Here is a 16,566-nt window from a genome sequence, read left to right as displayed (position 1 = left end):
ACAACCACATGGCACACACAGTCCACAGTTATGTCCAAATTCATGTCCATAAAGTGCGCACAAGCGCATAAAATGACGGGCAACTGGTTGAGGAACCTTTGCTTGGAGGCGCGTCCCCCGTTTGACCTCTGATATTAAAATAGACAAAAAAAAATAATAATAAAAGTAGTCCAGACTGCTTGACCACGAGATACTCAGTGAACAGAACCATATTCTAAAATAATAAGAACTGACACTAAACTCAGGAGTATTCGCCTTAAATATAACGTATTGAATATGAGAACAAGGATAGTAATAAATTCAAGAAAATCCAAAGTAAGTGTTCTTAAATTCAACTTTTTTTCAAGATGATAATGTTTAGCAAGATTTTTTCTCAATGCACATTCTTGAAAAAGCATAAAATTAAGATTAGGAAACTTAGATCTTAAATTTAACAATTTACGCGTAAAAATTGCGTTGAGAAGCCAAACATTATTTATCTTCTTCTTCCTTCTACAATTGATTCTTCAATATTGGCTCAATTTTTTATCAGCTCGTAATAAAATTTGCAGTATAGATCTGAAGTTATATATATTGAGCAAACTTATGTTACCCACAACACAGGGTATATAAACAATAGCAAAAAGAAAAAATAGACAACTCAACATGTATAAAAATACACCAAAAAACCAAGCGCAACTTTGGCATAAAGTTGACCACCCAACGAACCCAAATTCAACACGTCGTCACTGCTGCCGCTCGATGGGGCAACCAGGGTACGTGCAGCGTCAAGCGTTGCAAATAAACTTGCCTGCAAACTAAGCAAACAACCGCTGTGGCAAACCAATGCTGGGATTGATTCGCAGGCTGAGTCAATGAGCACCCAGAAGTGAATATAAAATAAAATAGAGTACTCGTATAAAATCAGGTGAGCATTGCTTCAAATGCCGCTGATTTCAGGGATTTCGAGCCGTAACATGGCATTAAATTTAAATATCATAAAGTTCTGTAAAATACCTAAGATATTTGGCTACCTGAATCAAGGGCTGAGTGGGAATCTTGAGTACGTAAAATGGCTTAAGAAATTTCCAGCGTGTTGCGAGTGACATAAAAATTGTCAAATAATTGATCTTTGAGTATATACTTAAGGGCACAATGGCAGTGGATTAAAGTAGCACATTCAGCTTTCTTAAAGGAAAAAGTATAATTTTTTGATTGAGTTCAGCGATAGCAATTGTTATACTTGTAGATTCAGCAACTTATGTTAATTATATCTCAAAGATATCAAAACAACAGTAGCTTAAAATCATCAAGTAGATATTCCTAACAGTGCGAAAAACTTTGTTACTTGTGCTTACATTATTTTAATAAAAAAAATCGTTGTTGAAGCATAAACAACAGTCAGCTTAGGACTTTCATTAATGTAACTTGCAGAGCAAAAATAACTTAATTGGTATTTTGATAGATGTCAATGACACGTGTTGGGTTTTCTATTGCATCCCGGTTTCCCATTTTCTCCATTTTCAAAGACATTCACATATTTAAGCGAAAAGTTGGTTTATCACCATCACGCATATTTATGCTATGCTCATATTTCTGGCAATTCCATTATTCATGCTCCATTTGAAGGTCACGTTGCTGTCACCTCTGCTTGCCCAAGCCCAATCACCATTAGCCAAATACGAGTTAACGGCCGTATCTCAATATCAATTCCTGAAAACACAAGAAGAAAACGAAAACAAATGTCGCTCAAGTGTCGCACGTTTGTGTCGTCCCCTCTCACTCTCACCCATTTATCTCTCTCTCTCTCTAGCTATCTCTATCCAATAGAGCTGACAGTTTCAGTGTCACTTTCAAATTTACGCAATGACAGGAACGGAAAATATCCACAATGGCAACTAAACGTGACGCCCACAAAGATAACAAAGGTCACATTTGTGTCAAAAAAGCGAAACTTTTCAATTGATTGATCGGACAGGTGAGCTGACCGGGCAGACAGTTGACACCAAAGACTTTCAAGGTTAATTATCCAGCAAAAAATCTGATACTCGACTTGGATTGCAGGGATCGTTAGAATTATAATTTGTAAAAAATAAATTATAAAATAGAAATCATTTGTTGACTGTTATAATAATTGTTTCTTGTATCAGGTTATTTTATTAATTATATTTAAGCTAAAGCTTTAATGTATTAATAACAAACATAGGTATTGTTTTGATATTTTTGAAATTATTAAATTGAAATTGAAATGGTTATTTATTTATATGATTAAAATGGAATTCCGCTTGAAAATCGGTTTAGTTTTGACATAGTTATGAAATTGAAGTGTTTTTCTCAGGTTTCCTTGCTTTAAGTTCTAAGACTCTTATTTGTGAACCCTGTTGAATTGGTATTTAGTATATAATGCCAAAAGATGTTACTTATGATATTTGTTGTTGCAGTCACAAGCTGTGTTGCCTCTCTCCTTCCAATTGGCATGACATCCTGCAAAGTTCGTGAAATTAAAAAAGATTAAAAAATAATTAAGCAGAGCAAATGAAGCAAAAGCAAAGAGCGTAAAAGTGAGATACAATCGTGCAACTAGACAAGTTAGAAGAACATTTAGCTCCATGGCTCTCTGCATTTTATCTGCTAATTGCCGCGAAGTCAGCTAAAGTTCCCTGTTCTCCTCAACTCCGTTGCACGTCCTTTTTTAATTGGTGCAATTTTCCTTTCGTATCATTTATTGCTTTATCCCAGATTATTGCCAACTAATTGCCTTCATCGATTTGCATAATCATCATGAGCTGTGCGACTAGCGAATTGTCATTTGCAATCATAACATGCATTTAAATTGTCGGCACAGAGTGTGAAAGTCTTTGCAAGACAATTCAAATGCATTCCCATTCATTGTAAATCAAATTAAATTAAAGCAAATTGCATTGAAAACTTGCAACGCAACTTGTTAACGCTATTAGCGACAAGTGTGGCAAATAGACAGGCAACAACTCACAAACACGCACACACACACACACACACACACACGCACGCTGCTGCCAGGTGACGCTGACGCATGCCACGGACGCACGTTGCGTATACGCAATCTCTAAGTCGTTGGCCTTGGAAGTGCAGCCAAAAAAAATACCAAAAAAATAAACCAGTTGCAACTGTGCAACGAGTCGATTAGCGGGAACTTGCGTGTGCCAGGCATTTGTAAGTCAATGTCATGTCTGAAGTTCAACTCTGATTTGCGTAAAATCGTGAATAAATGAAATGACTAATCGATGTTATAAAATCTCGAGTTCAATGATTTTTAAGAGGAAAAAATCTCTGAGCTGATTGTGAGCCCATTTTTCTGTTGAGAACGTTTTGACTCTTAATTAGCACATCTGTTGGAATGTTTATTGGAAACTTCTTCAGGAATGTACCATGCTGCCTTTTGTTAAATGCCAAGCTAATTCCAAGCTTCTTAATTATGACAGTAAATCTTGTTATCTATTGCAGGAAATTAAGAACATTTTCCCAGAGGCTTAATTACAAGAATATATTTTTTTTCAGGAAAATGAAGCATCATCAATAAGCCAAATCTAACTGTTGTAAGTAACACAAAAAATATTACAATATATAAGTTTATTTATAAAAGCTAAGCAAATCTTATTATTATTATTATTTTATTAAACCTTTTCCGCAACTTTTGGTAAACAAACTAAAGTTTAACTTTAAGCTAATGTTTTATTTATATTGTATAACAAGTCGATTTTTTAGACTTATATTTTAGTAAGCATCTTAACCAGAAATTCCAGTTAATTGTGACAATATTTCTTATGAACTTCTTCAGAAAAACAAAAGATTATCAAAGAAATCTCTTTTTTACACTCTACAACTTGCATTCAACTCTAAAGCATTCAATCATGTTATAGCAAATTTAGGTCTATTCATTACAGTGATATTTATCTGGCGTTTAATTATAATAAGTAATTCCTAAGTATGTCTTGTTGCAATCGCGCTGTTGTTGTTTATTTTTTTTTTTTTTTTTAGGCGGTCGAGCAACAACCCACAAAATATTTGTGTAGTCAGTGTCGGCAGTGCAGGCAATTGGAGTATTAAGCATATCAATTGCCGGACTGTAACACCTTTTGCGCATGCGCAACTTTAGTTGGAGCCAAAGCTGGTCAACTGATGCGGGCGGGTGGTCAACAAATGCGGGCTCAAAAAAGTGCAAAGTCACGGATGAATGAGCCGACAGTTGGCAGTTGGCCGACAGTTGCAGTTGTAGTTGTAGTTGCGATGCTGTTGGAACTTTGCTTCAGCGAATTGTTTTAATTGATTTTGTTGTGGCTTGTTCGGCTGTTGGTCTTGTTGCTGCAGCGGGCAGGAGCGGCACCGCCTGCACCACCAGCCGATGAGTTGCCAAACAAACAAAATCCGCGCTTGGGCAGGTAATTTAGTTGAACATGAAACCAGAAAAAGAAGGAGACAGTGGAGCCTAATCCAATACCGGGTATGCAAAAGAGTTGCCAAATATTCGCGGCCAAATTTGGTTTGCTCCTAATTTTGGATTGCCAACACTTTGCACCCTCTTGGCTCATAGCTTGATTTGATCGTTGCTAGTGTTATTGTAATTGCCATGGTTTGTATAGATTTTTTTTAAAGCTAATTTTCGTATGCGGCGGGCAAATGGATTTCCATTTCCACTCGCTTGCCATAAAGTTTTCGCGGCAAATGTTATTGGGCCACGCCGAGTGGTTGTTGTCGTTGTTGTTGTTGTTGTTGCTGGTGTTTATGCAATCAAAATTCTTGCTGGCCCCCGGGCAAATAGCAACAACCACAACTACTCGAATGGCACTTGTGGGTGCAATTGTAATTATCCTAATTTATGTTGTGTGCTGCTCGCTTTGCTGCAGTTTCCATCGATAGTGGCGCATATTGCGCATACGCCGCGTCGGCCTGCCCCGCCCTACCACCTACAACTGATTCTAATGCCGCACAGATTTATTGCAAATTATCTCGCCATTTGACAATGATCGATAGCACAAAATTTATGGACACAAATTTTGGGGTATTAAAATGCCGCTCTACAATTCCCAATTTTTTCGGAGCAAATCTCGTTTCTCTAGCTCCAGCAAATTGCACTTTCGGGGTACAGTTTGTGACAGCAGTCGAGTGCACTCGAATCGAGGATTATTTCTCTGGCTATCGATTACATTTTTCTGCTGCAGACAATTCAAAATGTTTTCCACTGTCAGTGCTGTCGGTTGGCTTTTACAATAATTAGCTCGAAATAAACGAGGCGACAATTGTGAATGGACTCGTGAGTGCATTAGTGAAATGTTCGAAATGGAATTTTGGCAAATGAATTGAATGGACGTAATTAAGTGTAGAGTGTCTGCCAGCTTTTAATGCTGAAATTTATATACATTACCCAATTTAAAATAGAATTCGAAATAGTTTAACATTTAAATTAGTTGCATTACTTGTTTATGCCCATGAATATTTATTTATGAAGCATTTCCTCTTGCCATTATTTAATTGCAATAAGAACATAGAATAAACATAGCATTACATAACTGCACGTAGACAAACAGTCAGGTGTTAAATAATTTAATTAGCTAATATAAAAAGCTTGAACAATAATAAGCAAACAAATGATTGTAATAACAAATAATGGCATGCAAAAGGCAGGGGGCAGAGTTGGGGTCAAGACACGACAAATAGCCCGTAGGTGTTAACAATAATGTATTGAATGAAATAAAAAAATATATATATATATATAATAATAAATATCAATTTGAGCACATGAAATCGAAGTGGTAGCAGCAATTCAGGTGTGGTCCACTCCACGCAGATTGAAATGTTCTTGTCAGAGTATGACAACAAATAAGCACGAGCAGAACATGTACGAGATTGTACAATATGAGTACATTCAGGTAAATCAATGAATAATTACTGAACATAAGCGTAGACAACGCCAATTCCATTGATTAATGGACACTTTATGCTATTTTGCGATAATTATTGCTAATCAACTGTCAATTCATTTTTATTTGCACGCACATTCAATTTGTCGGCTCATGTGATTTATTTTTCTCAATTCTGAATGTAATTAAGTGCATAAATTAAAAGAGGTGCTACACAAAAATCTAATGACAATAGATAAAAAACGCAACGCAAAATGTTTTTAATAAATAGGTAAATTTAATTAGTCAGCTAATATAAAATATTTATTATTATGATAATAATCTATTTATTTATTTGTCCTAAAGTACAAATCCGGAAGAAGTCGATTGATAAAAGATCAACGATTTAAAGACATGACGTTTTTTATTTTAGTCACAAATAAATAACATTTAGGTAAAAAATAAATACAAGCAAGCAATAGACATGTTTACTATTAAAATTATTCATTGTTTTATTAAGTTGTGATTAGTGATTTAAAATTAATATAAGTAAGTAATATAAATATTTAATATTTTTCTATTAAAATTTTTTATTGTTTTATTTAGTTGTGATAAGTGTTGCCAGTGTGTTATTATAAGATCTAGCTTTATTTGAATGCTTAAAATATTATTATTATTTAATTTTTATTGAGTTATACATTTAAGCTTTTGGCATAAGCTTAATCATTCTTTTACTCATGAGACTAATATCATTGACATTTCTTAATAAAAGCAGCAAGTATCATTGAAAATGTACAATAAAAATGGCTCCGAGCAGAAGCTTAATCATATAAATCCTTCCTTAAGCCAGTGCTATTTAACCTGAACACTTTAGTTTTAAAGCGATTAACGCAATTATCTTTGCAAATGGAAATGGGAATTTGTACTAAAAGCACTCTCACAATCAATTGGAAAGCACCTTGAAACTGCACAGCTTTGCCTATTAAGTCAACTGATTACAGTTAAGAAACTCTGTTGATATGCTCACAGCTGATTTCCCATCCGATTTTCACTCTGAGTGTAGGCTCAAAGCAGTTGCGTCGCTGCTATTCCCATATCAATTAGCGGTTCTATCGCGACAATTAAAATTATTGACGACAAAGTGCTGGGGGCCATTAACAGTGGCATTACCATTATCCGGCCTAAACAGTTAACAACATTTCACAGTCATCCACAGACGTTGTCAAGTCCCCAAAACAATCGCAACGTCACTTCCAAGGTGATAACAGGCAGATGCAGCAGAAGCAGAACCAGAACAGCAGCAACAGCACAAAATCAATTTCCAAAGCTCAATTCTCAAATCAGTTTCAAAACGCCAGCGGCACTCGAAGGCACAAGTGCTTCACAAAACATACAGCTGGAAATCCACCAAAAGGGCGAAAATTGTAGTGAACTGCGAATTTCGTGAAGTGCACAACGTTTGTATGTAAGTGTTTTTTCAATAGAATTTTAATTGAAATTCAAATAACTCGGACGGTTCCCACGAATTCAACCTGCAACTAATCAAATGAAAAAGCTCTCGACCAGTTTTCCAATACAATGTCAAAACTAGTTATGAACGCGTCGCCGGTTTACGTTTTTAAATCTAAAAATTAAAATTATATTTTGCTTTCTTTACTATTAGGCTGAAAGATTGATTTTTAATACTTCAAGAACTGTAAAACATTATTCAACTCAAAAAAATATGCTTTGCAATTTAAAAATCACATGCTAAAAGGCATTAGCTTCAATATTACAAATATAACTAATTAGTCTTAATTCTGACAAGGCTCTTCATCTACATTGGTCTGTCAACGATATTAATTTACTGCTGATAATACAGCTACTAATTATAATAAGTGATAAACCTGTAGGTGATTCAAGGGCTCTTTTACAACCAGCCATTCATTCACAGCATTTTTTGGTTTATTAACTTATTTTATACACACTCATTGATTCATTATTGGTTCATTTACCTCTGTGCTAACTGATTTGACATCTGTGAGTGCTTCCAAGTATAAATAACGAGTGAATTTGAGTACACAGTGCTCTTGAACTCAGATCAAGTGAAATAGAATATAGACAAAACCATCATGCTGACAATTATAAAACACTTAAAACGGAGGCTGCAATTCTGACAGAAGTAACAACAATTGCATTCAACACACACACACAAGGTGTATATGTGTGTTTGTATCTGCTGATAAATTGACATGTTCTCAAATCTCGGTCAGAGTCGCTAATTAAAAGGTTTAAGGCTAAAATTAGCATACCAGGCAATGGCAATTCAAAGTGAATACAACCACAGATGCAGCACCAACACACACACACACACACACACATTGATTTGCGTGTTTACTGTTCATGAATCTGAAATTCAAGCACGGCCGAGAATGAGAAGTGGACAAAAGTCGCGACCCCAAACGATAAATGCCCACAGCTTGTTCCGTATACGATGCCAGGGGAAAGACGGGGATGAAAACGATGTGTATAGTATAAGGTGCGTGGCGTCATATTAGATGGCATCGCATGCCAGCAATTATCCGCATAATCTTGTAATACTAGCCTCAACTTCTAATGCCACGCCGCTTGTAACGATGTCGAGAGCCAATTTACTAGAAACTTTCGCCTTCAAGTACCTTTAATTCACTTTACTAGTTGTGTATAAGTGTGTATGTGTGATTATGTAGATTCGCGGTAAATATGTGCATTTGACATTTTCGTAAGAGTGTCAAAAATTACGTATACGCAATTTTTAACAGCTAAACTTGCTCTTGAACGTAATAATGTATAATCAATATCTAGATGGAAATTTCACACATTTCATCTAAATACATAAAATATTTTTCAAACTTAATTTTCAATAGAAAAAGTAATAACTGTGACTTTTGAAAGAGAGCATAGCTTTGTAGGAAAAAATTCTGAAAAAATGGAAAAAATAAAATTGAATTATCCAATTTTGAAGCAGAATCAAATAAAAGACCAGAGAAATCGGTTAAGATTTGACAGTTATGAAATTTTGAAATTTTTTAAAGTATGGGAAAAATAGACGGCTATTACAACTATTAATTCTTATATTCTTAATTATACTAACTCTGTCTCCTTTCTTATGAAAAAGATTACCATTTGTAAAAAACATGTCAATAAATAAAAAATGTACTTGTTTGCACTAAACAAATGTGGCAGACGTGATTGTAATACCAAACTGAACCGCCTAAAGTGGGTTCTAAAAACTAGTTACACGAATTACCATAACAGATGACTGTAAAGAACTGAATTTTGAATCAATGAATGTTAATATGCCCCAAGCCATAGACATAAGCACTAAAGTTAACCTGCTTTTGCAATGCCTTTGTTCTGTCTGTCCAGTCTGTGCAATTGTTTTGTGAAATTAAATTAAATTGATTGAATTTAGACTCAATTCGTAGCTGAACCCACGGGGGCGGAGGTCAAAGGCGGAGGTGCCACTGTGCTGTGTACTGTGTGCCAGTGATAATGACACTAATTTCAGCACGATATGTTTGTTGTTTGGATCTGCTCTTGATCTGTATATTTGTTTGTATGTATGTACGAGGGTGGGCTGATAAGTCATTGATCTAATCTTTTTTAAAAAGCATTTTTTATATTTGAAAGTAATTAATAATTATCGAGGTCTCAGACTGGGGAGTATTGTGGGTTTTGAGTTTATACAAGATTGACTTTGACAAAATAATCTAAGAATACCAAAATTGCCGAAAAAAAAACCAGGAACACAAAACTTACAAATTTGGACTTATGGATATTAGAATTAGGAAATTGAACAGAATTTTTATAATAAAATCACAGATTTGTTGAATTTAATTTTTTATTTGAAATTTATAGTTAATGTGTTAAATTTTCTGTATAATATTTGGTTTCTCTGAATTTTAATCCAAGATTGTTTTTTTTTTTTAATTTTACATTAGTCGCTTACGCTAACAGTTTACTATAAAATTTTCCAAACCTAAATAGTGTGACCGTACTCCATAAAACTTAACCAACATTCTGTTGATGCAACAAAATTGAAATTTCTTTAAAAACAATTTTTCTTATGACTTTTTAAACCACCCTCGCACTGTTATTAACATGAGGGAGACTGTTGATTAGCGCGCATTAATGCAAGCGGAAGTTGCTGCTTTGTGAGCCTATAAATGAGGTTAAGAGGTCAACTGCAGGTAGAGAGAGGTTCAAGTACTTACAGAATGTCATGGGGTTATCGAATGATAAACTCGTTAATGTTTGCTTAGGTTCACGCACTGCTTGGCAAACTAAATAGCAAACCGACTGCAGGGTAAACAAAGATCACAATCATAGAACCTCACGAGTCGCTTTTCCAGTTCTCTTCACCTCTTTAGCACTATCTATTTATATTTCCATCTGTGCCTCCATCTGTGCTGCCTTTGAGGTTTTTTATTGTAGCGCCGAGTCGACGTCTTCATTCAATTGTTTGTCGTGCGCCGTGATTGTGATTGTGATTGTGATTGTGTCCCGTCCAGCTGGGACAGCGGGTGCAGTGATCAGTGATCAGTGGCAAGTGATCAGTGGCAAGTGGTCAGTGGTCACAGCTCTGGAGCTTGGCACTTTCAGTAGGCATTGCGCGATCGACTGATGCGCCAGCACGATCTCGTCTAAATTGCCACTCGGCTGTTAGTTCTCAGTTCTCCGTTCTCGGTTCTCACTTGTCGCGATTCTTCTCTCTTGATTCTCTCGGCAATTCAATGTTTCGCAATTGCGTCGTGCTAAAATTGCGTTTAATTAAAGTATAAAAAGAGAATAAAGGCCATATTTGGAACTATTCGTCTTTATATTCATATTCATATTCATATTCACATTCATAACGGTGTTATGAGTCGCCACAGTCCGTTGAAACTAGCGCTGCCGTTGCCGCAGGTGCATGCCGCCACCCCGCCCCCAAACAACCCCCAACGACGCGTTACATTGGGATTGGGGGTTAATGAACAAACGGGACGATTACAGTGGTGTCCCGGTATAACATGCTGTAAATTAATGTTGCTGCTTCCAGTGGTGATGCTGCCATTGACATTGCTGCTGCTGCTGCTGCTGCGGCTGGATGGAATGTTGCAAGCTCTGCAGCTCAACGAGCAACGTGTGCGGAATCAACAACATCTGCAACAACAATCGGCAGCTGCATCCATCACGGAGTTTATGAATGATTACGAGTCACTGCTGCCGGAGAGTGACAACTACAATGAGCTCATCACCGACGAGTTCCTGCCCCACATCGAGTCGAGGGCCAGAAGGTGTCTACCCTATCGCTATGGCAATGGCGAGACTTTGGATCTGGAGGAGCGCAGCATATTGATGAAGGATGCACGCACCTCATTCCTGCCACATGGCAACGGAGTGGTGTCCATGCCACGCGAGTGCTTCGATAATGATTTCAATGTCCAAGATGATGTTGGCCAAGAATTCGACTTCAGTCAGAAGAAGGCACAAATACCCAAGCGATATCCGGATACCCTACAATATTGGTCCGTGCGAGAGCGAAGAGAGGCGGATTTGGCAGCACCAGAATCTCCATTGGTCGAGGCCGCACTGCCCTCCTTCTGGAACGAGCAGGGCACACGGGATGACATTCGTCTGGCTCAGGCCAAGACCATGCAACGTTATATGAACACCCAAATGGATCCGTGTGTGGATTTCTATAAGTACGCCTGCGGCAACTGGGAGAAACTGCATCCCATACCCAAGGACAAGGCTGGCTTCGATACCTTTGAAATGCTGCGCGAGAGTCTGGATCTAGTGCTGCGCAATCTTCTCGAGAAGAACATGCAGTTGCCCAGTGCCGAGACGCGTGTCCACAACACACTCTTCAATCTGAACGAACAGCAGCCGGAGCCGGATCAGGCAGCTGAACTGAAAGCTGAGCAACTGCGTCGACATATTGTGCGTCGAAGGCATCTGCTGAATCGCGTTCTCGTTCGCTATAAGCGCTTCTCCAACGGCACCAAGAGGAAGCGACTCATCGAGTCGGCACATGAGAAATCCCAGGAGGAGGAGGCAGCTGTAATTGCCACCAACATCAATGAAAAGCAGAACGACAAGATTAAGGATAAGGAGCAGCTGCAGGTCACCACGAGTGAGTTCCTAAAACCCAAGCACGATGCTCAGTTGAAGGCCAAGAATCTCTACAAATCCTGCGTGAACAGTGAGCTCCTGGCACGACGCGGTCTCGAGCCGCTGCAGACGCTTATCCGTCAACTGGGAGGTTGGCCTGTACTTGACCCAGACTGGCGAAGCACTCACTTCAACTGGCAACAACTGGCGGCCACATTGCGTCGCTACAACAACGATATACTCATCGTTCAGTGGGTGGGTGCGGACATAAAGAACTCGGAGGAGAACATCATACAGTTTGATCAAACGGGACTCGGTCTGCCCACTCGGGAGTATTTCCTGCAACAGAACAATGCCAAGTATCTTCACGCCTATCAGCGCTACATGTCCGAGGTGATGCACAAGCTGGGCGCCAGCAAAGCGGATGCATTGCGAACCGCCTCCGAGCTGATTGCCTTCGAGACGCGACTGGCGGCGATCACGGCTCCAGCGGAACAAAGACTCAATGTCACCAAGGTGAGTTATCGTATTCCACGTGAAAGAACAATATAACTGCCTGGTTATGTATGATCTCTGATCTCATATATTTCCATATTCCTTGGTCATTTTTGTCTTTCCGTTTCAACACTTAGATCTCAGGATTATAAAAGTTAAATCTAACAAATTCTGTTATTTATGTATAAAAGCTTGATATGTAGTTTTGATAAAAATAATAAAGTACAAATTAATTGATGATTTTTAATAAAAATTATTTTGAATTCCTGTTTTGTTTTAAATTGTTTCTTGATTTTTAGCAAAAACAAATAAAATAAAAAATTTGATATGAATAAAAATATTATGAAACAAATAACAAATTATATGATAAATTAAAATGATATTTTCAATATTTCTTGAAATTTTTAGTAAAAAGCATTTTTGTTTTTCGATAAAAACTTAATTTCTTTTCATAATTAAATGTATTCTTGGGATTTTTTAAATAAAAATTAAGGTTTAATCATTATTTTAGAATATTTATTATTTTGATTAAAGTTTGAATACATTTTATGATTATTTCGTGATTTTGATTATTCAGATTTGTTAGAATTTATATCGTTCGATATACTACATACCAACATATGGTATTTAAAAGTGTATGAATATTCTTGTTCTCTATGTATCTCAAGGTCGAGCACTCTCGACTTTAATATAACTTCTCACTTGTTCCGCAGATTAACTTACTATATCTTTAATTGACTTTTCAGCTCTATAAGAGAATGACGCTACAGCAGCTGAAGGCGACAGTGCCGCAGATTGGTTGGACAACGTATCTGAGCACGTTGCAAGGACGCAATGTGAATGATACGGAGCAGGTGGTGATCTATGCAGTGGATTATATGAAGCAACTGGTGGCTCTACTCGCCGTTACAGAACCCCGCACTGTGGCCAACTACATGATGTGGCGATTTGTGAGGCATCGCATTAACAATTTGGATGATCGCTTTGATGACATCAAACAGAGTTTCTATCACTCCCTGTTCGGAAGGGAAGAGAGTCCACAGCGCTGGAAGGTGTGCATAGCCCAGGTGAATACGAATATGGGTATGGCAGTGGGTTCCATGTTTGTGAGTCGCTATTTCGATGACAACAGCAAGCGGGATACACTGAGGATGACCCATGAATTGCAGCAGGCATTCCGGGAAATACTCAAGAAAACAGATTGGTTGGATCAGAGTACCAAACAGCTGGCTGAGGAGAAAGTTAATGCCATGTCACTGAAAATTGGCTATCCAGATTTTATACTCAACGCAGAGGAATTGAATGAAAAGTACGCTGGCATTGATATCCATCCGGATAAGTACTTTGAGAATACGTTAAATGTGCTCCTCCACACGGCTAAAATGGAGCAGGCCAAATTGCATGAGCGTGTGAACAAAACCAACTGGCAAACGGCACCTGCCATTGTGAATGCCTATTACAGTCGCAATAAGAACCAGATCATGTTCCCCGCGGGTATCCTTCAGCCACCATTCTATCATCGACACTTTCCCAAGTCATTGAACTTTGGCGGCATTGGTGTGGTCATTGGCCACGAGCTGACCCACGGCTTTGACGACAAAGGACGCCTCTTTGACAGCAACGGCAACATACACAAATGGTGGACGGACGCCTCCATTCATGGCTTTGATGAACGCGCTCGCTGCATCATTTCACAATATGGCAATTACACGGTCGAGGAGGTGGGCATATCCCTTAACGGTGAAAGCACGCAAGGTAAACCACCTGTCAAATGCCCATTAACCATAAACAGTAGACTCTCATAAATTAGAACCGCATAACTCTTCGGATAGTTCGAATTTACAAAAAAAAAAAAAAACTAATGAAATTTCGAAATAATTTAAATCCTATAAAAAGTGTTTTTAAATCACACAAGAACGGATTTAAATAAAATGTTATATTAACAAACTTTCCCATTTCGTTCAGAACTTTGAAGCATAACAAATTTTAATTCCATAAAAATCAAGCCAACAAAAAATTGAATTGGATGAATCAGAAAATAACAGATATACTTTTTTTGGATGTAATTGTAGCGAAAAGCATACATTTTTCAATTTATTTTAATTAATATAGAAATTCAATATATTAATGCAATTTTCATTTATATTTAAAAGTAAAATCCAGAAAAAATTCTTTAAAATAAACCATCCTTTTTAAAATAAGGGAAAATGTGTAAATTTAAAAATCTGAAATTTTATTAAAATTTAAACTAGATGGAAACTAGATTAAATTAAAACTCTAATAATCTCTAAATGTAATGTTTCTTATGTCTGAACAATTTGAATTTGTAAGAGTTCCAATTTGTGAGCCTCTACTGTAACTCATATTATTATCTCCCCCTCTCAGCCCCCCTCCCACTTTCTCCCGCCCCCTATTTAGGTGAAAACATTGCAGACAATGGCGGCCTGCGACAGGCATTCCACGCCTACATGCGCTGGGCGAACGCGAATCCGCAAGAGGCCAAGGAGGACATACTGCCGGGAATGAATATGACCGGACCACAGTTGTTCTTCTTGAATTTTGGACAGGTCTGGTGCGGTGCAATGCGACCGGAAGCGGTGCGGAATAAGCTCAATACGGCCATACATAGTCCGGGTCGTTATCGGGTTATTGGAACGCTCTCCAACTCATTTGACTTTGCCCGCGAATTCAAATGTGCAGTTGGCACGCCTATGAATCCTCAGAAGAAATGCAGTGTCTGGTAGAAAGAACTACACGGCATGGATTACCTAAATATATAGCCTAAGAGTATTACAAACGATGCATTCCTAAATACCAGTTTATACACAAGTTAAAGACTAACACTAACTGTGAGTATTCGAATTGTTCCACATTTTTATTCACATTTTCAATTTCATTTCAATTCATTGATTTAAAATAGCAACATTTTGCTTGGAGTTCTCAGCTTTCTTCTTGCATGGATTGTTGTGCCAACAACAACAATAACAATACCACACTTCACTTGGACCCATTCCCATTCATATTCACATTTTCTTAATTAATGGAGATTTATGCTCATCAGTTGGTTTGTCTTTCACAAATTGTTGTTATTGTCGTCGACTTCTTTCAATTGTCTTTGCAATTGAATCCCAATTGTTACTCGCCTTTTGCCTTAAAGAATTTTAGCATTTCAGAAGAGCTATGAATATTTTTCTGAATTTGACTCTATTAATTGAAATATAAGAATTAAAATATATCTCTTTAAAAAGTTAAAAATAATTTAAATTTCATTAATTAATTATGAACATTACCCTGATTTCCTTTTTCAATATACTTGAGAAAAAATTAACTTCCCAGATTTATCATATCATGAATCATAAAAATTTGTGCCATTATGACAAAGGTTTCTCTTATAACAAGATTAAAAATAACATCTTTAATAGATTTTAATTTGTTTTTTTATATGTCATTTATTTACTAACAATATTTATCTTATTTTCTTTTTCAGTTTACTTAGTTAATTTCGGAACTTTAACCAGCAGCTTCAAAGTATACTTGCCACTTGCAATACAGGATATACTCAAAGACAAATACAAATATATATACATTTATTGCGATGTAAAAAACTGTGCCAAAAATAATTTGTATACTTTCTAATTTTATATATTTCATAGCATAATTAACTATTTATATTTTGAACTTGTATTAATTTAGTTGAAACTAGCTATGTTTTGTGATAATTTTAATTAAATCAAAACAACAAATTTCAAAACATTTACAAACGAATTAATATATCATCTTTAATTTTTCTGGGGTTTTTCAACACTTCTGGCATTTTAAAGCTTTTTCAAGCCCAAAACAAATATGTTTTGGAAAACTTTTTTGAGTACATTTACCGAAACAAATAAGACTCTGAGCAGAGTCCCCCTTCAGTCGGAGCCGTATGCTCAGCGGGAACGGAACTTCGGACGGTTCGCTTCTCTGTGTGGGAGAAATCCAAAAATATATATAGACAATCAGTTGAAATATTCAATCAAAAATAGACATGAAATGTACCAAACCGACTAAGTGAAATGTAATTTACAAACCAAACAAGAGAAATATAAAAATATAACAATTTTTG

The 16,566-nt window shown here is 36.9% G+C and overlaps 1 protein-coding gene across 2 annotated transcripts; it reads left to right on the top strand.

Moving 5' to 3' along the window:
- The first annotated feature begins 7,013 nt into the window (after positions 1-7,013).
- On the top strand, positions 7,014-16,229 carry LOC117790282 (neprilysin-4). Of its 2 annotated transcripts, XM_034629676.1 has the most exons (5): positions 7,014-7,320; positions 10,915-12,485; positions 13,211-14,219; positions 14,850-15,313; positions 15,952-16,229. In XM_034629676.1, the coding sequence occupies exons 2-4, from the start codon at positions 10,920-10,922 to the stop codon at positions 15,206-15,208; spliced, it is 2,934 nt and encodes a 977-aa protein (XP_034485567.1). In that variant the 5' UTR covers positions 7,014-7,320; positions 10,915-10,919; the 3' UTR covers positions 15,209-15,313; positions 15,952-16,229. The 2 variants fall into 2 exon arrangements, with proteins under 2 accessions (XP_034485567.1, XP_034485566.1); XM_034629675.1 differs by lacking the exon at positions 7,014-7,320 and having other exon boundaries at positions 10,437-12,485; positions 14,883-15,313.
- The last annotated feature ends 337 nt before the right edge of the window (positions 16,230-16,566 follow it).

Source organism: Drosophila innubila (assembly GCF_004354385.1).
Source record: "Drosophila innubila isolate TH190305 chromosome 3R unlocalized genomic scaffold, UK_Dinn_1.0 2_E_3R, whole genome shotgun sequence".
Lineage (NCBI taxonomy): Eukaryota > Metazoa > Arthropoda > Insecta > Diptera > Drosophilidae > Drosophila > Drosophila innubila.
Note: the sequence above shows the minus strand (reverse complement) of the source record. Positions and strands in the feature narration are given on the sequence as shown.

Coding starts and splice junctions, on each gene's coding strand:
- LOC117790282 (XM_034629675.1), top strand. CDS start 10,737: ATGAGTCGCCACAGTCCGTTGAAACTAGCGCTGCCGTTGCCGCAGGTG. Junction 12,486..13,210: donor AAAGACTCAATGTCACCAAG/GTGAGTTATCGT, acceptor TTGACTTTTCAG/CTCTATAAGAGAATGACGCT. Junction 14,220..14,882: donor TAACGGTGAAAGCACGCAAG/GTAAACCACCTG, acceptor CCCCCTATTTAG/GTGAAAACATTGCAGACAAT.